The sequence below is a fragment of the Chiloscyllium plagiosum genome, chromosome 39 (assembly GCF_004010195.1).
Source record: "Chiloscyllium plagiosum isolate BGI_BamShark_2017 chromosome 39, ASM401019v2, whole genome shotgun sequence".
Taxonomy (NCBI): domain Eukaryota; kingdom Metazoa; phylum Chordata; class Chondrichthyes; order Orectolobiformes; family Hemiscylliidae; genus Chiloscyllium; species Chiloscyllium plagiosum.
The window spans coordinates 21,186,389-21,213,769 of NC_057748.1; the positions used below are offsets into that span (position 1 = coordinate 21,186,389).

A 27,381-nucleotide genomic window follows, 5' to 3' on the forward strand; every position below is an offset into this window, starting at 1 on the left:
CCAAAAACGGATACCCGCGCAATTTCATCAACAGATGCCTAAGGGAAAGGCAATGGAACGAGGACATGCCGCAACCCAAAGGACTAGCCACACTACCATACATCAAGAGCATTTCCGAACTGACAGCCAGACTACTGCGACCACTAGGACTCATAACAGCACACAAACCAACAACCACTCTCAGACATCAACTCACCAGAACGAAGGACCTAGACAGGGGACGAAACGTCTGCAACACAAATTCCCAGCTCGGCGAACAGAACCACAACAATGAATGGAAATCAAACAACATGAACAATGCTGCAAAGATGCGCAGGAGTTTGAGACATACCCACACTTTTTATCTGATGCAGATGATTTTTCAAAATGGTGACCTACTACACACACTCCAGCAATGCACTTTTCTCACTTGGTATATAAATTGACATCCATTCTGGGGGGGGGATTCCATGAGGCTTCAAAGGTTGACTTATATGATATTTTGCATTTTGAAAGTAGTTAAAATTGTTCATATTTATGCTTTGACGTTGGAGAAAAATAATAAAGTTATAATTAATCTAGTTTCAGTGAGAACAAACATCTCTAGGTGAGAAGGTGAAATAGTACTCAGATCGTTATGAATAACGATAGTGTCTTGTGTTTCTCTCACTGAGACTGCAAAATCTATACCAATTAATTATTGTTGAATAATAAGACGTTTATGCAACTTAGACTTTCAACTGCAAGGACTACTAGAATGCATAATCTCAAACTGTTTCATTCTGCATTATACTGTATTCCTACATTCCAAATGCTTTGGACATGTATCTGTATTTTTGGAACCATCAGTGAACTTAATTTCAACTAAATGACTTCGTGTTTTTAAATGTTTAAATAAAATGCAATTAAAAACCTAAAATATATATCTGAAAGCACATCATTTTTAGTTTCTGTTTTAAGGTATCACCATACCTTTTAACCCGACAGCACTAATAATTACAACATCACTTACATCCATTTCAAAAAAGTGGTCCTTTAATTTGGAGGCAATTTCATAGTCTGCTCTCAGTGCTAGATCATGAACTTTTGTGCACTCTCCAAGGTCCATTCTCTGTAGGAAATTTAAAAGTAAATCAAATATTAATCAGCCAATAGTGAATGATATGAAATGCAACTGCAAATTAACGATACAACCATCTCTGTTGGCAAAAGTGTACATTAGATTCCCTACAGTGCGGAAACAGGCCATGTGACCCAATAAGTCCACACCGACCCTCCAAGAAGTAACCCACCAATACCAATTTCCTGACATTTACCCCTGATTAATGTACCTAACACAATGGGCAATTTGGCATGGCCAACTCACCTGACCTGCACATCTTTGGACTGTGGGAGGAAACCGGAGCACCAGGTGAAACACAGGCAGACACGGGGAGAACGTGCAAACTCCACACAGACAGTTGCCCGAGGCGGGAATTGAACCTAGGTCTGTGGCGCTGTGAGGCAGCAGTGCTAACCACTGAGTCACCAAGCCACCGTGCCATATTTCATTTATAAAAAATGGAATCCTTATTACATAGTTACTAGAGCAGTTCAGAACTGTACAGCTTTTTGCGTAGAGAAGGAAGCCAACATTGAGGTTTGACTTTGTTGATAGTTATCATTAATCCAAAGGCATTTCTTAATTAGGCTATGTACTAGGAATTATTCACATGTATCTGACGCATTGAGAGGATCTGATAAGTGAACTGACCCCATTGTCTTTTGGCAGAAAGACCTTAAAAGGCGGTCTTTCTCCACAGCGCCTTGGCGGCAGCTGCCCCAAGCTTTAGTGCACCCTTCCGCATTTCGTCCTGGACTTTGGAATGTCCCAGTCTCCACCACTCAGTTGGGGTCAACTCTTTCAACTGAATGAGCATCAGGTTTCAGGCAAACCAAAGGGCACTTTAACCAAGTTGATGGTCTTCTCACAATACTACACCATTGTTTCCCCAAAAATATGCTTTATTCATAAAACGTATCGTTGTATATAGCCATAACTGTGATTTGGTTCTGTATAGTAGCATATCAAGAAAACAAACAAACATTGGAGATATACTTTATCCAAGCAAATAAATGACAGCTCATACACACACAAGACTATATTTACATGCATTTGAGGCACTAGGCGGGTTTGGAAACTGAAAGGACCCCCATTTAACTCAGACAGGAAGACCTCAGACAGTGGTCTTTCCCCAGAGTGCCTTGGCGGCAACTGCGCCAAGCTTCAGTACTTCCCTCAGAACATAGTCGTGGATCTTGGACACACCATTACTTATATCCATCAACAATGCTAATAGACAGGGCTTTGAAAATGAAAGGACAGTTAAAAGATCAGATGCTTGACAACACTGTTGGATTATGTTGATTTAAATGAAGAAATACCTATGGATGTAAACAACTAACACATATCAGTGCTAAACAAAGTGAACTAAAATGAAAGAAAAAGAGCATTTCCACTTGTACATTATATAAGATCAAAATATTACAAAACACGCGGTGCATAATTAAGTCATTGTAAATAATTTACATTTAGGTATAGTAGAGGAGAGTGTAGTTAAGGTCCTACTCTCAAGTTCTCTTGTTCCTCAAAACTTATCTAAAAAGAAAGTTTCATTAACCTGGAAAATGTTGGCTCAAGTTTTGACCCCACCCTCAATCTACACCTTTTACTTATTAAAAAAAACTTCAATGGTTTAACAGCACTAAGGGACTAAAACTTTTTGAGGTAATAAAATGTCCAAGGACTCTCATGAGAGCATTATGAAATAAAACAAGACACCATGACACTTCAGGATACACTAGGTCAGATCACCAAAAGCTTAATCAATGAAATGACTTTTAACGCATATCTTAAACAAGCCAAGATAATTTCACTGTTACAGAGTCATAGAGAACGGAGACAGACCCTTTGGTACAACTTGTCCATGCCGACCAGATATCCCAACCCAATCTAGTCCCACCTGTCAGCACCCGGCCCATATCCCTCCAAACCCTTTCTATTCATATACCCATCCAGATGTCTTTTGAAGGTTGCAATTGTACTAGCCTCCACCACTTCCTCTGGCAGCTCATTCCATACACGTACCATCCTCTGCATGAGGTCTCTTTCGTATCTTTCCACTCTCACCCTAAACTTATGCCTTCTAGTTCTGGACTCCTCCACCCCAGGGAAAAGACTTTGTCTATTTATCCAATCCATGCCCCTCATGATTTTATAAACCTCTATAAGGTCACTCCTCAATCTCCGTATTTCAACTTTAACTACAATTATGCTCTAGATTCACCAGACAGAACATTTCTATTAAAAAAAATCAACTCTATTAATCATTCCATCATGTATCCCATAAAAATTATTACTTTTTTAGTATCCCCTTGTTTTTTTAAAAAACTTTCCCAGTTGCACACATGTAAACCTTTTAGTTTAATGCTGCCTCACACTTCATTCATTAGCAATGGTTGTTTAAGTACAAAATTAGAGCTTTTGTCTTTCAGGTGTATATGTTTGCATTTACCAAAGCCTTTTGAATACTTCCCACTGTTGATCTGGTATTTCCTCAACCCAATTTACAAAGGTCAATTTCTTTCTATCACCTTGGGCGGCACGGTGGCACAGTGGTTAGCACTGCTGCCTCACAGTGCCAGAGACCCGGGTTCAATTCCCGACTCAGGCGACTGACTGTGTGGAGTTTGCACGTTCTCCCCACGACTGCGTGGGTTTCCTCCGGGTGCTCCGGTTTCCTCCCACAGTCCAAAGATGTGTAGGTCAGGTGAATTGGCCATGTTAAATTGTCCGTAGTGTTAGGTAAAAAGGGGTACATGTATGGGTGGGTTGCGCTTCGGCGGGTCGGTGTAGACTTGTTGGGCCGAAGGGCCTGTTTCCACACTGTAAGTAATCTAATCTAATCTAATCTAAAAACCTTGAAGTTTGCCCTTGCTTAAATTTTAACTTTCACTTACAGATCTCCTTCATTTGATCATATTATGGTTAATATTTGCATTTGTTAAATAATTTAGACTTTTACTTATCACAACATCTAGCAGGATCGTATCCAATGCTGGTTCAAAAACATATGTAGAAAACTTATCAAACATATTTTAGAAACTCATTACCTCCGTTGTTTGAGTTATTCAATTTTTTTCCAGTCTACGAGAAATGCCCATGTTGTCCTGTATGTACTCATTACCCTCAAAATCATGGCTAGAAGGCATTTCAACAACTCACACCAAGGTTGTGTATCCAATTTACATTTGTTCGTTTTACTCATACTGTTTTCATTAACCATTGACAATTTCTTTTGACTGCAGTAACTGTGTCTCAATATTGCTCTACTTTCTCCTTCCTCAATTTCTCTGCTTGCTTAAAGGATTCTAGAGCTTGAAATACATATAGTAACTCTTGATAAAATTCAAACTGTAGCCCAACGGCTACTAACAAAACTTATTTTGAATTCCTTCATAGGATGTGGGAGCTGTTACTGATTTCAGCATTTATTGCCCTCAAGAGGATGGGGCGGCAGGGAGAGAGAAAGAACTATCTTCCTCAGCTTCTGAAGTATGAAGGCTCTCTCACAGTGTAATTTGGAGGGAGTTCACACGTTTTGACTATTTATGAGAAACTGTAATGTTTCCAAGTCAGAATGTTTTGGAGAAGAACTTGGATGGTGGTGGTGTTCCCATGTACCTGCTGCTATTGATCTAGGTGGAAGATGTTCCAGGCTTGGAAGGTACTGTTAGAAAAGCCTGGATGAGGTACTCCAATGCATCTTGAGATGGCATGCAGAGGTTTAGAAGGGGAAATATTTTTTAAGTGATGAATGTTCGTCAGGCAAGGTGCATTGCGCTGGATGGTGTTGAGCCTTGTGGAGTGTGTTCTTGGAGCTCCAATCATTAAGGCAAGTGGAGATTATCTCATTACATTCGTGGTTTGTGCTTGTAGGGGATAGGAATAGAATGTCATTTTCAAAAATAGTTATGTTTTATAGCTCTGTGAAAACTGTCAAACGTACACATCATCTGATTTTTCAATCTTCAATCCCTTACCGTAAGTGTACAAGTCTCTGAACTGACAAACATAACATCCAAGGAAATAGAATATAATCATTCCTTTGCCAAAGGATAGTCCATTTCTAAGTAACTGTATGCTGGGAAAACACTTTTCACTTTTTGGATCCAATAAGCAACAATAGAAATACAGTAGCGCCTCAACATACGAACGACCCCGTTCACGTAAAAATCAGTTTACAAACAGGATTGTATGTAAAATTTTGCTTCAACGTACGTACGAAATTCAAGGTACGAACGAAGGTACAAACGCAAAAAGCCCGTGTGCGACCACATGGTTTCATTGTTCTGCTTTGCTATGCACTTGTTGAACGCAAAAGCTCTCGGGCCCCGCGTGATCTCATTCAGTTAGTCTTTGGCGTGTGCGCTGTGAACAGCCGTCAAGCATTCTTACGCTATCCGAACAATGGGAAAAATTAATTCAGTTCACGAACTTTTTGGTTCGCGAACCGGGTCCCGGAACGGATTAAGTTTGTAAGTTGAGGCGCTACTGTAAACTCAAATTCCTCCTGCTTTGCTACCTATGTGATTTAACCCAACAATAAGCAGTAAATTCCTTCACCACAATGAGCATATTCAAGGCCTTAATAAGTGGCATGGCAGGCTACTGAAGTCTAAAACTCAATGTCTACATGGTGGAATTCTACCCCATTTAAAAAAAAATTCTAACTCAAAATTAATTTAACACTTCTTTAAACAGTTAAAAGAAAGGGAAGGTTATCTTAAATCATGGCAGTCAACTGGAAATTAAAATCCAAAATAGAATACAAGAATAGAATTGAATCCCTACAGTATGGAAACAAGCCCAAAACTGACCCTCTGAAGAGTAACCCACCCAGACCCATTCCCCCACCAGTCTACATTTACCCCTGACTAATGCACCTAACCTACGCATCCCTGAACACTATGGTCAATTTAGCACTGCCAACTCACTTAACCTGCACATTTTTGGACCATGGGAGGAAACCAGGGCACCCGGAAGAAACCCACGCAGACAGTGTGAGAATGTGCAAACTCCACACAGACAGTCGCCCAAAGCTGGAATCAAACCCGGATTCCTGGCGCTGTGAGGCAGAATTGCTAACCATGGAGCCACTATGCTGCCCAGAGGCAAAGTATCAAATTGCATTAACCAGTCAAATCCAATCCAGTTTATTATGTAATGCTGCTGTAAGAATTAGTTGCACCTTATTTTTAAAAATGTGGATGACCTATATTCAGTCAGAGAAACCTCGATTATCTGAATATCGGATTATCCAAAGGAGATCGCGAGGTCCCGAAAGAAACATTACATCGAAGAAGTGTTTCCAATACTAAGCGGGTCTTCTGTTTACAGTGATTAAAAGTGAACTTGGCTTACTGAAGAAATGCTATCGAAAACAGTTCTGGACATCGATGGGGACCCAACCATCTCCAAACGGTGACCTCCCACTCTCTCTCTCTCTCTCTCTCCCTCCACACACTTTCCCTGGAGTTCGACACAGATGTGTACCATAAACCCCCCTTCCTCAGAAAATCTCTCCAACATTTTCCTGTACAGTGCAAAGGTTGGGGGGGGCAAGGAAAAATTGCACATATCGCAATTATATGGCAAAATTTTCTATGTATGTGAAACAATCAACAAAGACCAGATTGATTGGGGGGGGGGGGGGGAGAAATAGTTGGAGAAAGAAATAAATTTGTATTACCAGAATAATAAGAAATTTAAATTCTCTTGTGGGTCTCCAACAACTGGACACCATGTTAAGCAGGATAATACATCACTGTAGCATGACAACAGCAGAACAGAACAAATCAATATGTATTGTTTGGCACAGTGCTTCTAAAATGGTTTCTAAGGCAAATCTTGAAATGCTAGCTGTCTGACAATCATTTTCTGAAAGTGAATAGATTTCTGACAAAAGCACAATGGCAAGCCATCTCAGGCTTTATTTATGTAATCAGCAATTAACGTCTCCGCTTTTAAATGGGCAAATCCCCAGTTAACATTGGAGTTCTACAACAGCCATTTGTGCTGTGTGTCAACATGACAGTACCATTAAAAAAGGGGTTTAGGGTGTAGGTTTGCTCGCTGAGCTGTAGATTTGATATCCAGACGTTTCATTACCTGGCTCGGTAACATCATCAGTGGCGACCTCCAAGTGAAGCGAAGCAGTTGTCTCCTGCTTTCTATTTATAGGTTTGTCCTGGATGGGGTTCCTGGGGTTTGTGGTGATGTCATTTTCTGTTCGTTTTCTGAGGGGGTGATAGATGGTATCTAGATCTATGTGTTTGTTTATGGCGTTGTGGTTGGAGTGCCAGGCCTCTAGGAATTCTCTGGCATGTCTTTGCTTAGCCTGTCCCAGGATAGATGTGTTGTCCCAGTCGAAATGGTGTTTTCTTTCTCCGTGTGTAGGGCTCTGAGGGAGAGAGGGTCGTGTCTTTTTGTGGCTAGCTGGTGTTCATGTATCCTGGTGGCTAACTTTCTTCCTGTTTGTCCTACGTAGTATTTGTGCCAGTCCTTGCAGGAAATGACATCACCACAAACCCCAGGAACCCCATCCAGGACAAACCTATAAATAGAAAGCAGGAGACAACAGCTTCGCTTCACTTGGAGGTCGCCACTGATGATGTTACCTAGCCAGGTAATGAAACGTCTGGATATCAAACCTACAGCTCAGCGAGCAAACCTACACCCTAAACTTCAACCTGAGCTACAAACCTTGCACCATTAAAAAAAAAAAAGAGACAAGGAAACAATAGAAACTAGCAAAAATGAAACACTTACTGGAGTGGGCAAAGTCAAAAATCATGATCTTAACCTCCACAACCACCTGAAGTAGCAGCGCTCTGAAAGCTAGTGCTTCCAAACAAACCTGTTGGACTATAAGCTGGTGTTGTGTGACAGAACTTTGACAGCACATAATATTTCTAATTGTCCACCTCGTGCATGATCAAGGAGTTCATATTTTAATTTTCATAATTAAAGAAATACAGATGTGGGCTTACTGCTTTCCTTGTGTTCAAATTGTTTAACTTCACTTATTGTTTATTTTAAATTTATAAGTCATCCATTAAGATTGACAAAGCACTTGGAAGTAAACTGCATCAGAAAAAAATGGGAGCTAAAAATGAGGGAATCTTGGGCCTAAATTCCTGACCATATCCATGGAGAAAACTCCAGGCATGGTATAAAATAATGAATTTGGTTCACTTCGTAGCTCAGCTTAGACCGTTGAACATACGCGAGTTTCAAAGGTTGACACTGTAAATCACCAGATTAAAGTAGGTTTTGCAATTATAATATACTGTACATGTCGTTTCCACATGCACACTGACAACCAACTCAACCATCATAACGCTGCACTCAGCCTGTGCAATGCCTCTAAAGCTGCATACAATTTTCTCCAATTAAATATTGGGATGACTGAAACACTGCATTTGGTTGTCTTGACAAGCTTTGTTTCACAGCCACAAATGACAACTCTCTGAGGCTGAACCAGACTGTTCTGATCCCAAGATGAACTCCCAACCACAACTGTGTCATCACCATGATCTCTTATTTCCACTTCTGTAAGTGGTCTTCACATCTCACCCTCAGTTCATCTGATGCCCAAAAGCTCATGCATGATCAAGGAGTTCATATTTTAATTTCGATTTCACTATTCTAACGTACTCCAAACTTGACTTCTATGTTCTAGCCTCTTTAAACCTAAGATCATCCAAAACTCTCTTAATGATACCTATCATCCATCACAACTGCCCTTGCTGACCTATATTAGTTCCTAGTTAAACAACGGGTCCACTTTAAAAATTCACATTGTTTTTTTTAAATCTCTCCATGGTCTAGCCCTTCCACATCTCCGTAAACTTCATCAGCTCCGCTACCTTCACAGATATCTTCACTCCTTCAACTTTGGTTTTTTTAAGCATTCCTTTTTTTTTGTCTAAGCTCTGGAATCGGTCCCCAACTCTCAACCTTGCTTTCCTCCTTTAAGACTCTCCTTAAAACCTACGTCTTTGACCAAACTTTTGGTCAGCAAACACAATATTCCATTTGTGAACTGGTGTCACACTGATTTAAAATGCTCCTACGAATCATTTTGAGAAATATTACATTTAAGTTGATCCCCTCTATAAGTACAAATTGCTGACTTGCACATGGGAACGTTGATCCACTGTAACTAACTTCCCCAAATATATGGCAGCACCCAGAATCTCCAAGTAATTTAAAGTTAGGTTTATAAAATTCATTGTTTCCTTCATTTTTTAGGGTTTGCCAAAACAAAATTACAAATTGAATGCTCTATGCCTTCTGTTAATACAATTGTTTATGCTAATTTCATTTAAGCTTGTGTGTTCAACATCCCTTGTTGGTCAAAACAGTAAAGCAGTTTTAGAAAGGAGAGAAATGAGGCACAATTAGAGTAAAAGCCTGCTTCTCTACAACCAGTAAAATGAGTACAGCATAATTTGACCATCTCCAGTTGTTGCCTGGGACCTGAGATTTCTGAGGAGAGAGAAAATAACCATTTCGCCCAATGCAGGGGGGGAAAAGGAGAAATAAAACTGCACTCTCTGTAAGGCGGAGATCAGTAGCCTGATTTCCTCCCACTCTTCAAGCATACCATCTTGCAGCTGTCCCAGAATCCACGTTTGCAATGTCTGTATGCTGTATTTGATCGTTTAAGTAGTGTTTGTACTCTGGTGCCACTTCAGAAAAAGCCAGAAGTTGGGGCAGGCAAAATGCACAAACCTATCCCACCTGCCAAAATCAACAGGTGTGTTCCCTTTCTGATGTTACATTCAGAAACAGTGCCACATTTTGTTTTTGTTTAAATGTTTACAGTGGAATATAATGCAATTAAAAGCATGGAATTGCACAAAATGGTGGATGTTTCTCATCACTAAACATTCTGCTACAACTCCACCGTCACTGTAGAGAATTTCAAATATTCACAATCTTGTGAATGAACATATTTCTCATCTCGGTCCTAAGTGTACAACTCTTTATTCTGAGACTGATTCAGTGCCTTAAGTTCCCAATAAATAGAAACACTTCTCCAGCATTTACACTGTAAGCTCCTTCAAGAATTTCAGAAATTTCAACTGGATGACCTATGACACTTCTAAACTCCAGGGAATATAAGGCTTATGCAATCAATTTCTTCCCAGGCTGCTGAATCTTTAGTGGTACATTGCCACGGGGTAAGCATGGCCTTCCGTAAAACCAGAGTTGTGGCCTGAACAACTGAATTCCATTTCACCTGTTTCGCCTTGGGTCATTACAACAGCTTGTTCCCTTTCTGCCCCTACTAAGTTTGTTTCTTGTCATATCTTTTAATCTGGTCCTAGGCCTTCCTCATCACCTTTTTCCTGTCAATTCCATTGCCATCAGTTACTTCCAATCTTTCACTTTGCAACATGACCCTGGAATTTCAGTGTGGAAAAGTGTGGTGCTGGGGAAAGCACAGCAGGTCAGGCAGCTGTGAAGAGCTGGAGAGTTGATGTTTCAAGCAAAAGCTCATCACTCCTGTTGAAAGACTTATGCCCAAAACATTTGACTCTCCCACTCCTTGGATGCTGCCTGACCTGCTATGCTTTTTCCTGCACCACACTTTTTGATTCTGACTCGCCAGCATTTGCAGTCCTCACTTTGTCCTGACATTTCAGTGTCTTCTTGGCTACTTTCTTCAACATTTCCTGAATCTAATCTGACCTCCTGAAGTTCTGGTTCTGATTTGCTCCTTCTTGTTACTCACGTCAAATTCAGCATCCTCTGTGACCTCATCAACACTTTTATTTAGACTTACTACTCCAACACCTATGTAATAAAAGTTATACCTTCATAACTGTTTCCTATACCTGCATGTTAAGTTCCCACAATCTCTAATCATTCAAAACATATTCTGCTTTATTTTTCTAATTTTTATTTCTTACCAAAGTGGATAACTTCACACAACATTTCATGATAGGTTTCATGATAAAATTACACCAATTTATTGTGAGCAACATCACAGGCAATCCATTAATAGATGTACAGTATACAACAGTAGCAAAACATGACACTGTTTTTAAATAGGACATTCCTGAAGAAGGGCTTATGCCCGCAACGTCGATTCTCCTGCTCCTTGGCGGCTGCCTGACCTGCTGCGCTTTTTCAGCAACACATTTTCAGCACTGTTTTTAAATAGTTTAATTTTAATGATATTGGACAGTTTTCAGAATTGATCCAGTGTTTATTTCATACTGGAGTTACAAGGAATATCGTACTAGTTTATTCATCTAACTAATTGCTGTTTGCATACTCATTTTTAATTACAAAGTGTCCCTATTTTAGCAAAATGCACAACACACATGTAAATGCTTGGTATTAGATGTGACCAATTTCAGTAAAAAATCATGAAATAAAATGAGCTCTTTTTATCTACAAAATACATTACCGTTCCAGAAAGTATATCATGTGGGCAGCAGCTCAGGAGATGACTCTTGCAGACCCGATCGTCAGTAAATCTGATTCTCTGCCGACTGGCATCTCCTGTAATACAGAGGTCAAAGTGAAAAACAGGGTTAGATGGGAAACAATGAATCATACACATGCGTAAAAAGTACTCCCAGCTTCTATCCCTCTGACAAAGTATGTTTCCAATACCATTTGCCTTTTCTAAACTAAATGGACACAATTAAAAATACAGAGACTGGTCTCTGTAAATTTGTCTAGTAATAACTTGAGCAAAACAACTTTAAAATTTAGTTGAGCAGTCTGAAGACGTTTGCAATAAAATTACCACAACTCAAGTCATTGCAAGTCAAGTTAACTCCTATGAGCTTTCAAAATTTGATATGAAGCAGGATGTGAATCTAAATACATATCAAGTTTACCTAAAACCAAACCGCCTTTAACAACAAAAGATGTGAACTATTATGAAAGCATACATTTTTGAATATTGAGTTTAACCTTCTTGTTTAATTTAGCATTCCCCTCCCATTCCTACCTTATTATTTGACATGGTTTGTCTCCTGGTAGTCATGGAAATCAAGATAGCTGTTTTGTGCACCTCCTGTAGCTGCTTGTTATTAAGTTACTCACTACTATAGGATTCTACAAAAGCAAAATAATTTTGTATAAATGTGCACTTTTGTCAAGACTTGATCATATACTAGAAATGTTCCACAAAGAAAGGGAAAGAGAAGTCTCTTTTAATGTTTCAAAATGTTGACAGATTCTCCAGCTGGGGCGTCAACTTAAAATTTTGAGGCTTAATATTTTGAGTTTGAAATATATTACTGTTACTTCAGGCTATAGTGATAACTTTCCAGGTGCAAACTTAAGTGTACATACCAATATAGCAGGCTATTACCATAATTAATACATTATAGACAGCACTATGGTGCACACTGTTGAGTAATTGTTGTCAAACTACATTACAGAGCTAACTGACATTAAAGACAACCTTTTCGAAGAGTACTTTTTATTAGAATAGGCTACAGTCTGTAAATAATTCAACATGAACAGATCTGTACAGAGTATCTCAAACCTCAAACTAGTGGGGACTCTTTGTAGCAAACACACATCATTTCCCAGTCCTAGCATTCTCCTCTCCCTTTCATGATAGATGACTCAGCCTTTTCAACACCTGAATATGCTTTCATGGTTTTGTCCAAGGCACAGTGTAAATATGGCTGTAGTCTTCCATGGACTCTCTTTCTGTGACCTGGACTTGCAAAACAAGGCGGCAATCGGAAACATACTTTTTCACCCATGTACTTTTATTGTATTACAAGTCACACAGATGATTTCACACTTGTTTAGGGCAACTTGTATTTTTAGAGATCAATCAGACTTTTGTGAAGAAGGTTCCAGGCAAGTACCATGTCTTGGAAATAAAACCAGTGAGAAAAATCAACATTGCGATATCTATAAGGCTGAATACAATTATCCCAGCGACAGGGAAAGAAATTCACCAACTAAACGGTCAGTCTATCTGGGCTGTGCACACTCAGAGAGAATGTGTCAAACAATGAACTACAGTCTAATTTCAAAATTTTTGAAACAGAAATAGTAGTCTACATCAATAAATTCAGTTAAACAACGGCTGAACTTTTTGTCCTACTTTAACAGAAACAAAAGAAAAATGTTTCTTCCCATGCGAAAACTCCTACTGAAGATTTAAAGAGGTTGTGCTATCAATTGATGCAACTAAAATAACTAACTATCTGAACTCCATTTTGACAGCAATCATACCAAAAATAACCAAATCAAAATGAAGATTCCAATTTAAGCAAGGGTATTCAGATGCGGTCACTTACAGGATTCTCCATACTGACCTGATTCGAACCCACTTTATACACCTGCCCACGTACTTCTTTCATCTAGCTGCACTGGAGCCATTATATATGTGAGCGATAACGGACAGGAGAAAAACACATTGAAATCACATAAAACTAAAAAAAATTAAAAAAAGATCAAAACACCACTCATAAGACGAGTTATAAATACATTAAAAAAAGCACTGTCCAGAATTTTAAAACTTCAATTACATTGCAAGTGCAGTGCGTTCACTTGGTCTAAGCTACTCCAAAGCAGTTAACTTGTTAATTCTAGATCCATGTGCGCAAGTGACAAAATTTAGGATGCAGTTACAAAAAATACACGGGATATAACGTAAGCTCCATTAAGATCACACGTCAAACATAATGCAAATCTTCACAAATATAATTTTTGCAGTTGCATCACCCTACCCTACAGATGATGTGTTGTAGTGACCCAAACATAGACCGTGTATCAGGTGAGCTCCTGTGAGAGTAAAGCATCGTTTAATGGATATAAGCTACTCAAAGTACAAAAACAAATAAATAAAGAGCATTTAATTTTTAATAACTTTAGAGCCCGATAAGGCCAGACTGCACAGTTGACTCCATCTGTTCTATATGATGTTAATTAATCCTTTTACTTATCAGGATTCTGTATATAATTCTTTTCCAAGACATGATACCTTATGGAATTCTTTTAGCCCAGTAAAATTTCATTTGAAATCAACTGCAGAGGATCCTTGTGTTTTTTTTAGGAAAAAAAAGGGATAAACAAAATATAGATTGAAAAAGTTTGCAAAGCAAGAATACACACTGCGAGTGCCCCCAGGACACCACCTTCCATCTCTTCCACTATTAGTGCCTCAGCTGCACAGTGTTTTACACCCTGGATGTTGGGAAGTTAAAAAGGTGAGAGAGTGTTCAGTGTTATACACCTGCAAGAAGGGACTTGCGCCAATCACACATCAAGCAGTTCTATAAAATGAAATGAAATTATTTTCTTTTGGACTAAAGCAGTGTTTTCAAATTAGTAACAGTAAACACTTGGTTGGCTATACAGTTTATTCTCAGACGGCCATTCCAAATTAAAATGTAGGTTTAAACATTTGTACTATTCAACTGTGAGAAAGATCATTTCTCAAGCAAGCACTATTTAAATTCAAGGTTAAAATTAATAGATATTTCACACACTAAGTAGAATAGCTCTAACTTTTTAGCATAATTGAAATCACTAATAAAAAGTATGCAATGAGAATTAGTTATTGCCTTTTCCTGATGAATGATTAAATAATTACTAGAAATTAAGGAAATGAAATCTTAGTGGAAAAATTAGAGGGGCTTAGGCTTGAATAGAATAAACTTTGGTCTCTGATCAGTTCTGCATAAATCTTTCATACACAGTCATGTTGCTAATTTGATCTGGCAGAGAATGTTATACCCAATAGATTGATACTTTTCTGAACAAGCCTTGACATATGGATAATTATTAGCAAAAATAACTGATTCTTATACTTTGCTTATGTCTTAATTCATTTTAATGATCAATAAGCATTATTTTGAATATATTGCCAACTGTGACTTCTGGTATAATTATGCAGAGTGATTGGCACGCGAACAATTATTTAAGGATAAACAATATAGATTTGCAAAAAGGTTAATTTTGTAAGCGAATGCCAGAAATATTGAATTTGATAGAGGTTAGGGCTGGTCTCAAATTTAGAAATACCTTTGGTTTTACAGCAGAAAAAATGGCAACAAGAGCAAGGCAGTAGACATGTTTACAGAGAACAATCTATCAGGGATAAACCGTAGACTGAAAATCTTTGACCCTAATCAGTAGCTGCCTCCTGAAAAATCAGAATTATACAAATTAATGTGGCTCAGTAGATAGCAATTACTCCATTAACATTGATGAAAATAAAATCTGAATTTGAGGCATTTCCTGGTGCCTAACAGAAAGTTATTGGGTATATTTGCTAGTCTTAAAAAGGCAACGACAAGCCCTAAAAGAAAATGGAATGAAATTCCCATTAATGAAGCGAGATCACCATCAATTGCTTTTAGAAGCATCTACGGTGAAATACTTAAAAGTAATATCAAGCTCTACTTTACAGGAACTGTACTTTCTTTCTTAAAGAATAACTAAGATGGCTTTTGAGGGGCAAAGGGGAGAAACTGTTCTTCACTTTGCAATCAGAAACTGATTTCAAACATTCGGATCTGCTCAGAACTAAAGTGTCAGAGTTTACAAGTTCTGTCAACAGGTATTACTGGTCAGTTATATAATGTTCAGATTAGGTACTGCTACAATATAGTCTTTACGTCTTCCATTTTGGCAGACAGTTTGAGGTTGTCCAGATGACCTCTATTATACACGTCACAAAATACAAAATCCACCATCATTCAGGAGCTGAGCTAAATTGGTAAATCTAAAATATGCAATACTACTTTTATCTTTGACAACACTGCAAAAAATTGCCAAATCAAACAGGCAATTACATCAAAACACAAAGAAAGTCAACTCAAAATAAACTCACCAGCGTACAAATTATGATGCAACATTCTATTTCAAAGTGAATGGACAGTAAAATCACATTGCAGGGTTTAGATAATGCTGATCAACTTAATTTTCATTCTTTAGAACATCAGAGTGCTCTACTGAGAGAAGTGCACTGGAACTCACTTTTTTAAAAATATGCCTTCATGGGATGTGATTGCCACTGGCTAGGCCAGTAATGGTTAATCTCTAATTTCCCTTAAGGAGGTGACGGTTAGATGCCTCTTGAACTATCATTGTCTATGTCATTTCCATATACCCAAAATGTTGTTCTTAACATAATTCCATGTCAGGATTGTGTATGGCTTGGAGAGGAACTTGAAAGTGGTGGGCATTTAAGTGCATCTACTTGCCTTTCTCGGTGGCAGAGACTACAAATTTGGAAAGTGCTGTCAAAACAGCACAGTTGAGTTGGTGCTGTACATCGTGTAGATAACCCACACTGCTGGTACTACACACCAATGGTTGAACGAGTCAGTGTTTAAGATGTAAATGGGATGAAAATCAAGCTGCTTTGTCCAGGATGTTGTTAAAACTCAAATGTTGTTGAAAGCGCATTCATCTCAGTAAGTGGGTAGTATTCCATCACATTGCTGACTTGTGCTTGTAGTTGGCGATAAACTTTGGCAAGTAAGGTGAGTTACTTACCACAGAATTTCCAAGCCTACTCTTGTAGCCATGGTATTAGTATGGCTAGTCCAATTCAAGTTTTGGTCAATAATAACTCTTAGGACATTGATAGTGGGGAATTTTGTGACCGCCACCAAATTGTCAAAGGTGGCAGTTAGATTCTCTCTTGTGGAGATGGTTTTTGCATGGCTCTTGAATGGTGTGAATATTGCTTGTCACTTATCAGCCCAAGCCTGAGCTTTGTCTAGGATTTGATGCATATGGATAGGGCTAGATTCAGTATCAGAGAAGTCCCAAATAGTACTGAGCATTGCTGATAGTACAATGAAAATCCCACGTCTAATCTTATGAAGGGAAGATAATTGATAAAGCAGATAGAAATCACTGGACCGAGCACATAACATTGAGGAGCTTCTGCAGCAATATATGGGGTTGGAATGACTGGCCTTCAATAACCAGTACCACCTTTCTTTATGCTAGGTCGGACTGCAACCAATGGAGAACAACCCTTCCACCTCTCTTAATCCCATTGGTTGCAGAACACAGTGCCATCAATCATTTCCTGCTACTAAGTGAAATGTGTTTAATTTGCTGCAGATCAATATCTGCAATGATAAGGACCTCAGAAGCATTATCTACTCAGATTCTTACAAATGCTTATCTGTCACACTGATGTCTTGAAATCCCCCATCACTGAGGAATGAAAATATTTACGAAACTTCCTCTTGCAGTGAGTTGTTTAATTGTCCACCATCATTTATGATGAATGTGGCAGGACTGAAGTGCTTCAATTACATCTGCTGACTAGGATTGTTTAGCTGTCTACAGCATTCTGCTTCTGTTACTGGGCATGCAAGTCATTTAGTTATAGCTTCACCATCAATGTGTGCACAGCACTGGTGAGGCCATCTCTAATTACCTATGAATTGAATGACTTCCTAAACCATGTCACAGGGTACTTGACAGACAACCACATTGTCCTGGGTCTGCAATCATACCTGCCACACTAGGTAAAAAACAAACTAGATAGATTTTGTTTCCTATAAAGACATTAGAAATCTAAACGTGTCTTTATTAGAAGTGATAACGTAACTGTCACCATTACCAGAGCTAGTTATTAATTCCAGATTTACTAATTAACTGAACATGGTCATAATCCACAAACTGTAGCAAATGCATTCCAGAAGCATAAAGAATGGCCTTTATAGAGTCAACAGAAAAAAGGAAATAATTTTACAGTTGCACTTAACCAACAAATGTACCCAATAACATTGCTGTGCAACATATCATATTAGCACAATGTCAAGCCTTGTTTGATGCCTATGTACCAAGCTATTGTATATAACAGTTCTACATATTTTTCCTTAAAATGAAATTTGGATGTATAATGCCCTTGGCAATTATGACACTACTCAATGACAGTTTTATTAATAATGTTTAATAACTGATCTTATGGAACTATGAGGTCAAGAACATTAACTGCATAAATAAACCTACTGCTAAGTTCTTACACTGTTGCAATTAAGGCCACTTGATTTAAAGCTGGGCTACTGCAAAACATCAATTATTTTTAAAAAAAGGTAGTTACAGATTCTATTTATTACAGGAAGTACACCGGATGGTTAAGAACTTACAGAAAGTTTTGCTGAATGCCAAGAATCAATATTGAATGATTATCCACTCCCTTCCACCCCTCAATCCCCCATCACTTCTATAATATCATTGAGTAAATACCATTGCTCTTTATTTTGTTTGGATCCACTGGATGAGCAATGTGTAGCGTGCATGGCATTAAGATTTTTTTAAACATGAATGGACAGAACACAAGTTGTATGTCTTTGGAAAGACAGGGAATTTCTCTTCTCCCAGCTTACTCTCCACCAAGAGATAGATGAAATGCACATTGCAGAATTTTGGAAGGGACAATTTCTGCTTGTGTGGCTGGAGTGAAAAAGGCACAAAAGCACTGAATATTTTCAACTTCTCAGAAAAAATTGCCTTTCAGGAGTGATGTTATTACTTTCAACTGTACCTAAACCAGAAAACTCCTGTGAGAAAATATAGGCATAGGCTAACATAAACTCTGATGGAGTGCAATACCTTGGTTTGCATTATTTTCATTTGTCTAACAAATTGATCAAAGCACTTATTGTGAAGTTTTCTAAACTGGTTTACATTCACAATACACAATTTTAGAAATACTAAACAAGAATGTCAATTCCAGGTTCAGAGCGCCAGATCCAAGTAAACTCAGAGGAGCAAAAAAAAAACTAGAACTAAGGATACTAGAACTAAAACACAACAAGAAAACTCCCCCATGAACTAGCAAAAACATTAGTTGAGTTTTATGGGAGCAATGGATGTGCCCAGCTATAGTTCTGCATCAGGGATCAAATTTGTGTATTTATTTTGATGAATCTGTGCAGTTCTGTCCATTAGTAATTGACAAATTTTTATTTTGCAGAAACTAATCAGATCACTGCTCCTCAGCACATTTGATAACTTTGGATACCTATGACTAGAACAGTCAACTCAAAAGATCATCTCTCCCTTCCCTTTGCAGAAAAGCATGACAGTAGGATGTACACGAATAGAGCTGATCAGTCTGTAAAATTTGCCCTGTTCTACACAGCTGTACTCACTGAGGGAGAGAAGAAACTGTCTCAGTTTTCCTACAATATGAAACACAGTCATAATTTCTTGGATAGTTTGCTTTTCACATACATCTGATGAAATACAAATCCTGCATTCCCTCAGATATGACATGGCAGGATTTTCCAGATTTGTATTAACAGGATTTAATTAAGATTGTGCCTTCATTACAACAGCTTGGACAACACTAGTGACTGTTCTGCTTGTATGGCCTATCAATGTGATTTTAGTCAGTGTATGATATTCATACTTTTAAAGTACAACCCTGACTCAAGATGAATGTTTAATTTCAGATGAAGTAACTTTGCAGGCTTTTGTTTTAGACCAGGAGCTACAGCTGTATTGCACAGCCAAGTCAATTCATGTTTGGTATCACCTTCTCTCTGAAAAAAACAGCTTCAGTGAGTGAAAAACCAATTCTAATTACCCAAAAAATGGCAAACTTGCATTCAAACCCATAGCAATAAAAGATGTGGCAAATCTTGACCAAATATTACAGAATTTGTTTTTTTGATATGAGCAAACAATGCAATTAAATCACAGAATGTATCTAGCATATACGTGTCCCAGTTTAAATCTAGTGGTCTCAAATTGCTGCATGCAGGTTAGCAGTAGTATCTTTTCTATTGATTCCCCCAAAATTGAAGTAAACCTACATATCAAATTGGTCTGGCCAAGGTTGCTACTGCAGTGCAGTTTACTCATTTTCCATTCTTGTGTACACTGTATCTTTGTATATTGCAGCTATGAAAATTGACTGTTTCCTTGTCCACATTTATTAACACAGCTGGAAAAATTAGTCATGACTCACGGCTCGATGAACGCGGGGTGTTTCTGTAAATCCCTTGCAGATTGAAGTAGGCAGGCAAAGATACACTGAACCTTTATAAATAAAACAAGGGGCCAAATTGTTCAGTTTGTATAGGAAAAAAAAGAGTAACGCCCAGCAAATTCAACAATGCATCTAACTGCAATATTACATGTCCTGGAGGGAGGAAAAAAAAAATCTTTGTAATTATATGCAACCCAAATGCTTTAAATATAAAAGGACTCTTTTCCTTCCAGGTTAGATAATCAAATTTTGACTTGCCGTAATTGACAGTTTACAAAGTTTTACAGACAGTTCCATATTTCCCCTAGTTACTGTAACTTTTAAGTATCACAAAGTCAATTCTGACTTCTCACCACCCAAAAAAAACCATGATATAAGATTTCAAATTTGTTACTAAATCAAAGCAGGAAGAGGGAGAAGAGATAATTCTGCAATCTCGCACTGCCAAGTGTTTACTCCACATCAGCGTGACTTTCAACGGTAGCGTAGGATTTTCATTGCCCTATAGTGCAACCATTTATCTTCTTTAAAAAGCTATTAGGAACATAGGTCAATGAATGACTTTACAAAGGTTGTTCAGAGAAATTTTTAAAAATTGTGGGGTTATGCGGCTTTGATCATTTCTACATAAAGTTCACCACAGAACACTGTTAACATCAGTGAATCAATCGACAACAAATTGAGCAAAAATTCATAATTTCTTCTGAAAATATATTTTAGTACATTGTCTCATTGAACCAATTCTGGTGACAAATATTATCTGACATGATGCAGTAATATGCTTTGAATGACAGTGAAGCTGACCTTCAAAAAGTCTCCAGAAATATTCATTTTCAACAACAGATGTTTCTGCTTTATACTCCACTAAAGTCATTAGTTTGCTTGTGAGTTGACTCTTCTCTTGTACTGATACTTTCAAAATCTGTATTTTGCCAGTCTTGTGAATCAAAGACTACATGATCGTGGGCCTCCTAACTTTAAGGATAGAAATTTTGAAAAGATCATCAACAAAACTGAACCTTCCCAAAGAGGTGCTTTGGTGGAACCATACCATCGAATTACAATAACTATAGCATCGAAATTCCTAAGAGCTGTTAATGCATACTCAAACTGCTGTCCACTGTTTTAAGACTGCTGAGTTGGTTAGTAGCTGCAGTAAAATACATATTAAAATTTTTACTTAGCTCACAATTCCTGACAACGTTTTCCATTCAGTCCTTTGTTTGCATTTATATAGAAACTGCCATCATAAACATATATGCTGCATTTATGCCCTTTCATTATTGAAGGTGACGGTCAACAAACACTGGCCCTGCCAGTGATGCACCCATTTTATGAACAAGAAAAAAAAGTAGGAATTCATAATAACAAAGAGACACTGTAATATGTGAATCAAATCAATGTGGTGTGTTTTGGTTTTGTTTACCTCAACCACTGCTTCATTTAATGACTACAATTTAGTTGCAACTTCCCTCTATGAGAGATCAACTAAGGTGAGAAGCACTTCTAAAACCAAGTGTATATAGCATAACAAAATAAAGCTGTGCAATTTATACACTAGGCATTTGCAACTAAATGGGAATATTGATGTAGATTTCTGATTATAAGTTTAAAAATGAGCAGAGATGCTTGGGCATGCACTCTCAATATGCATTTGCGTGGTATATACAGTTACATCTTTATACTTCTGCACATTTGTTGATAAATAAATATTACGCCCAAAAGCACAATATTTTTTGATGGATGCACATATTTTACTTCTTTGGTGATACAGGCATTCCGCATATTTAGGTGTTTCTTTTTTACTAAAATAATGTTACCATAACTACACACGTGACTTGCCAGCATTTCCTATTTGATGAAACCAATTTAAAAGAAAAAAAACTCATCACTCGTGGAGACTTTAGTTATACTTCTCAGAAGGTTTGAACTGAACAGAGGCAGTGTTCTCAATACTTTAGATGGTTATTTACTTCTTAAAGGCCTACTGACTAATTTCCAGACTTCAGCCAGTGGATGATACTATAAACAGCTTGATTTTCGTCTCTGATTGGAAGATGGAAATGCATCAGTGTTTGGTCACTCAGCATTCAGTCACATTTTTCCTCCAATAGAGAGAGAGTCTGTGTGTACGCTTGAGAGCGCGAGTTGGGTTGTTGGTGTCAGGGTGAGGAGGGAGAAACATTTTTGAAGTCTTAGAATCTTCGAATCCCTAGTGTGGAAACTGCTCTTCAACCCAACAAGTCCACACCAACCCTCCAAAGAGTAACCCACCCAAACCCATTCCCCTACCCTATTATCCTGTATTTACCCCTGACTAATACACCTAACCTACAAGTCCCTGCACATTATGGGCAAATTAGCATGGCTAATTCACCTAACCTGCACAACTTTGGATTGAGGGGGGAAACCGGAGCACCCGGAAGAAACCCACGCAGACATGGGGAGAACGTACAAACTCCACACAAATAGTCACCAGAGGCTGGAATCGAACCCAGGTCCCTGGTGCTGTGAGGCAGCAGTACTAATCACTGAGCCACCATGCTGCCATTTGTTCTGATCAGCGCAGAATTTTGAGGTTCTTTAGAAGCCATAATATTTGATTTATTTCTATGAAGAATACATTTTGTTTTGCGTTTGGAAGGTGTGGAAGGGTAAAGTGATATGAACAACAAATTTACACAATTAATTTCATGGACCAACAAAACAAGACAATCCATTTAAACAAGCATCACAGACATACATTTTCACATGTACTTCCATATATTTATGAAAAAAAACTGCTCAGTTAAAGAAGTCCACATACTTACCAATTAGATGTCTCACTAAAGTGAATGATAGGCCTGAATAATGCTCAATGAACTTTTTCAAAAGGCACATGCAGTGTCTCAGTAGATAACTAACAAAAATGCCACACCCAAACAATGACCACTGGACAAGGCACTTTCATTGAAGGGTTTTAATATAGAAGCTTTCTATAAACCAGAGTGTCTACCACTGATGAAGCATAGAATTGGTCAGGTTGACCATTTAAGGATCAAGTGAGTTAGTGGATGATCTCAGTAAAGCTATCAAATGTGACACTGCACCAATAACTGTCCTCTCAGTCAGTTCAGAGTTAGAATATCTTCTATGTTCAAATCTTAGAAATGACTGTTAAAAGTCTATTTCTCAGTGGGCTAAACTGTCAGGGAATTTAAGATTTAACATACAGCAATGCTACCTCTGCACACAGTCAGAACCTCATAAGTACCACATCACCAATGCTCCCTTCAAAATTTTATTGTTGAATGTCACATCTTTAAATATTTTTGTACACTGGCGAAGCATTATTTTGTTTAAGCTGGAACAAGGCCTGATGGTATATTCCAGGCTGTTGTGTGATTGCATGCTACCTATCAGAAAAGGGTAATAGTGATATAATACTGTTGGTCCACAATATGATTTCATGCACGTATGTCCTTTCATGAAGTGGCCTATTAAAAAAAGTTAATAGCGCCAAATGCCAATATGCAGCTCTGATCATGCTCCACAAGGACAGGAGCTCCATTTAACGTGAACAGCAATTACAAGGGCATTACAACCATTTACAAACAATCCAAAAGAGCTCTGTTTTGATACATGTACTCTAGTGGTTCACGGTCTAATTACAATTTCTTTTCCAAGAGCCCACATAACACATTCACATCCCATCCTTTAAAAATGACTACTAATATCAGCTGCAGGATCCGTTCATAATATTGTTTTCTATCTTGATTGGCAACATTCTTGGGATCTTGCCAGTTAGTGATGCAGTAACAAGGTAGAGGACTTGTTTGATCTAAAATTATAAACTTCCATATATGATTAATCATTGCTCTGGAATGTACTTTCTACTTTGGTAACCCAATATTTCAGTCAGGAACTCCCAAATACAAAAAGTTATGAGTTAACCTCTAATATCAGAAGTCAACAGTACAGCTGTAAATGTGAATTTTCCACCTCGCACATTGTACTTTGAATAACATAAAACCAGTTTGTCAGCACTTGGTTCTTATTGTCACTTTAAAATCCTTCCACAACTTTGCCCTCCATATCAGCAATCTCCTCCATCCTCTCAATCCACAGAGATATATGTATCTGTACTCCTCAAATTTTGTCCTCTTACACATTGCCCAGCAGCTAACCAAGTTAACAGTGCTCTTCAATTAACTGATGATTTTTGGAATGTTGTTACTGGTATTTTGTAATCACACATGACAGTCAGTCAGTCTGCACAAAATAAAAGTCCAGAAAGATTTGCAAGAATGTTGCCAGGGTTGGAAGATTTGAGCTATAGGGAGATGCAGAATAGGTTTGGGACTATTTTACCTGGAGCGTCAGAGGCTGAGGGGTGACCTTATAGAGGTTAATAAAATCATTTGGGGCATGGATAGGAGAAATAGACACGGTCTTTTCTCTAATTTGGGGGAGTCCAGAACTAGAGGGCATAGGTTTAGGGTTTCATGCAGAGTGTGGTGCGTGTATGGAATGAACTGCCAGACGAAATGGTAGAGGCTGGTACATTTACAGCCTTTAAAAGGTATCTGGATGGGTATATGAATAGGAAGGGTTTAGAGGGATATGGGCCAAGTGCCTGGCAAATGGGACTAGATTAGGTTAGGATATCTGGTTGGCATGGACAAGTTGGTCTGTTTCTGTGCTATACATCTCTATGACTCTATAAAACAAACAAGAATTGTATTAACAGGTAACCGGTTTGTGGTGGTTAACTGGAGGACAGTTGTCAACCATGACGCCCAAAGAACTCCCTCTTTCCTTTGAATCTTCTTTAAATCCTTTGAAGCCTCAGTTTAACATTTCATCCAAAAAACAATGCAGCATTTACCCAGACAAGATCACATGTTTAAGCATGTTTTGGAATTTGAACTCAGAATTCTGACTCAAATGCAAGAATACTACCAAATCATGCAAAAACTTCCATGAGATAAGAATTCTAGCTCCGTTTGCTAGCTGTTCATTACAAAAGGTGCAGCAGACTGCGTGGATAGAAGTTCTAATATTGTGTGGGTAATACCTGATCCACAAAGGGTCATACTTGAGGTCTACATTCTCAGAAAGAGACAACTCAGTCTTTTTGTCTAAGAACTGCAATTCAAAAACTGATATAAATATAAATCAGTCATCTAAAGAGAAATATTAGCACTTTGTGGGCTGACTCAGGTTGTCATGTCGTTACTGTTTTTAACCTGTAAAGAAATTGGCATAATCATAGCTTAAATTTACCAGGAAATGTCTACCTGCAAATAAAAATTTTTATCCAAGTCATTACTGTCAGGGACAAGCACCAATTGCTGATCTGTTACTTATGCATCAGATATATAATCATTTTACACCAAGGTAACCCACATAACCTATTTCCCCTCTGGTTCTGACACAAGGTTTAACACTTCTTTGAATGAAATTAAGTGTCTGCTATTTTTTTGAAAATCTAAATAAAGAGGGAGAGAACAAGTCTTAGTGGGATTTGGGAAGTACAGGAGATGGGGTGAAACTACATTAAAGAAAAAACGAGAGGATTGGCAAAAGTAGATGGCAGAGCAATCAATGATGTCTTGAAACAGATAAAAGTGGATAAATCCCCAAGACATGATCAGGTGTACCCGAGAACTCTGTGGGAAGCTAGGGAAGTGATTGCTGGGCCTCTTGCTGAGATATTTGTATCATCAATAGTCACAGGTGAGGTGCTGGAAGGCTGGAGATTGGCTAACGTGGTGCCACTATTTTAAGAAAGGTGGTAAGGACAAGCCAGGAACTATAGACCAGTGAGCCTGACATTGGTGGTGGGCAAGTTGCTGGAGGGAATCCTGAAGGACAGGATGTACATGTATTTGGAAAGGCAAGGACTGATTGGTGATAGTCAACACGGCTTTATGCAAGGGAAATCATGTCTCAGAAACATGATTGAGTTTTTTGAAATAACAAAGAGGATTGATGAGGGCAGAGTGGTAGATGTGATCTATATGGACTTCAGTAAGGTGTTTGACAAGGTTCCCCATGGGGGGACTGGTTGGCAAGGTTAGATCTCACAGGGAAAACTAGCTATTTGGATACAAAACCGGCTCAAAGGTAGAAGACAGACGGTGGTGGTGCAGAGTTGTTTTTCAGATTGGAGGCCTGTGACCAGGGAGTGCCACAAGGATCGGTACTGGGCCCACTACATTTCATCATTTATATAAATGATATAGATGCAAGCTTAAAAAGTATAGTTAGTAAGTTTGCAGATGACACCAAAATTGGAGATGTAGTGGACAGTGAAGTTACCTCGAATTACAATGGGACCTTGATCAGATGGGCCAATGGGCTGAGGAGTGGCAGATGGAGTTTAATTTAGATAAATGCAGGATAATGCATTTTGAGAAAGCAAATCTTATCAGGACTTATACACTTAATGGTAAAGTCCTGGGGAGTGTTGCTGAACAAAGAGACCTTGGAGTGCAGGTTTATAGCTCCTTCAATGTAGAGTCGCAGGTGAATAGGATTGTGAAGGCGGCGTTTGGTGTGCTTTCCTTTATTGGTCAGGGTATTGAGTATAGGAGTTGGAATGTCATATTGCGGCTGTGCAGGACATTAATTCGGCCACTTTTGGAATATTGCATGCAATTCTGGTCTCCTTCATATTGGAAGGATGTTGTGCAACTTGAAAGGGTTTAGAAATGATTTACAAGGATGTTGCCAGGGTTGGAGGATTTGAGCTATAGGAAGAGGTTGAATAGGCTAGGGCTGTTTTCTCTGGAGTGTCTGAAGCTGAAGGGTGACCTTATAGAGGTTTAGAAAATCTTGAGGGGCATTGACAGGGTAAATAGACAAGGTCTTGTTCGAGGGCGGGAGGAATCCAGAACTAGAGGCCATAGGTTTAGGGGTCCTATATAGTCTTCAACACTTCTCCAATTATTCACATAACTGAAAAGGCTTTCTCAATTCCTTCCACAATTCTGTGATTCTCTTTTGTCATTAGACTATTGGTTGATCTAAAGCAACTTTTGTTTTGTTATTCATGACACTCAGTTGAGTATTAGGTGTGTTTAATTTAAAACAACTTGCACTTACATAACACCTTGGACCAAATAAAATGTCAAACAAATAATTTGTTTATATTTTATGTCTTTTTTAAAAAATCAGATATCTTAGCTTTTTCATGCGATCTTCCCCCTTCCCTTAACTGTTAAAAACATCGAAGTGAATTGAATATATTGTCACGTGTACCGAGGCACAGTGAAAAGCTTTGTCTTTGAAGGGATATAGACATCATTGGCAAGGCCAGCATACCTAATTGCACTGAATGATTTGCACGTAG

At 38.3% G+C, this 27,381-nt stretch overlaps 1 protein-coding gene across 8 annotated transcripts in view; it reads right to left on the bottom strand.

Annotated features, from left to right (window-relative positions):
• Nucleotides 1–27,381, bottom strand: part of LOC122542333 (putative RNA-binding protein Luc7-like 2) — a 67,239-nt gene that overhangs the window by 32,415 nt on the left and 7,443 nt on the right. For 2 of the 8 annotated variants that reach the window (XM_043679999.1, XM_043679998.1), the window contains exons 2-4: nucleotides 20,025–20,095; nucleotides 11,505–11,599; nucleotides 992–1,090 (exon numbers count right to left, since the gene is read on the bottom strand). In XM_043679999.1, the coding sequence (XP_043535934.1) occupies nucleotides 992–1,087 (96 nt within the window). In that variant the 5' untranslated portion in view covers nucleotides 1,088–1,090; nucleotides 11,505–11,599; nucleotides 20,025–20,095. Of the gene's footprint in view, nucleotides 1–991; nucleotides 1,091–11,504; nucleotides 11,600–12,056; nucleotides 12,560–13,389; nucleotides 13,859–14,309; nucleotides 14,350–20,024; nucleotides 20,096–27,381 lie in introns of those variants that run through there. The other 6 variants (XM_043679994.1, XM_043679993.1, XM_043679992.1 and 3 more) reach the window with 5 other exon arrangements.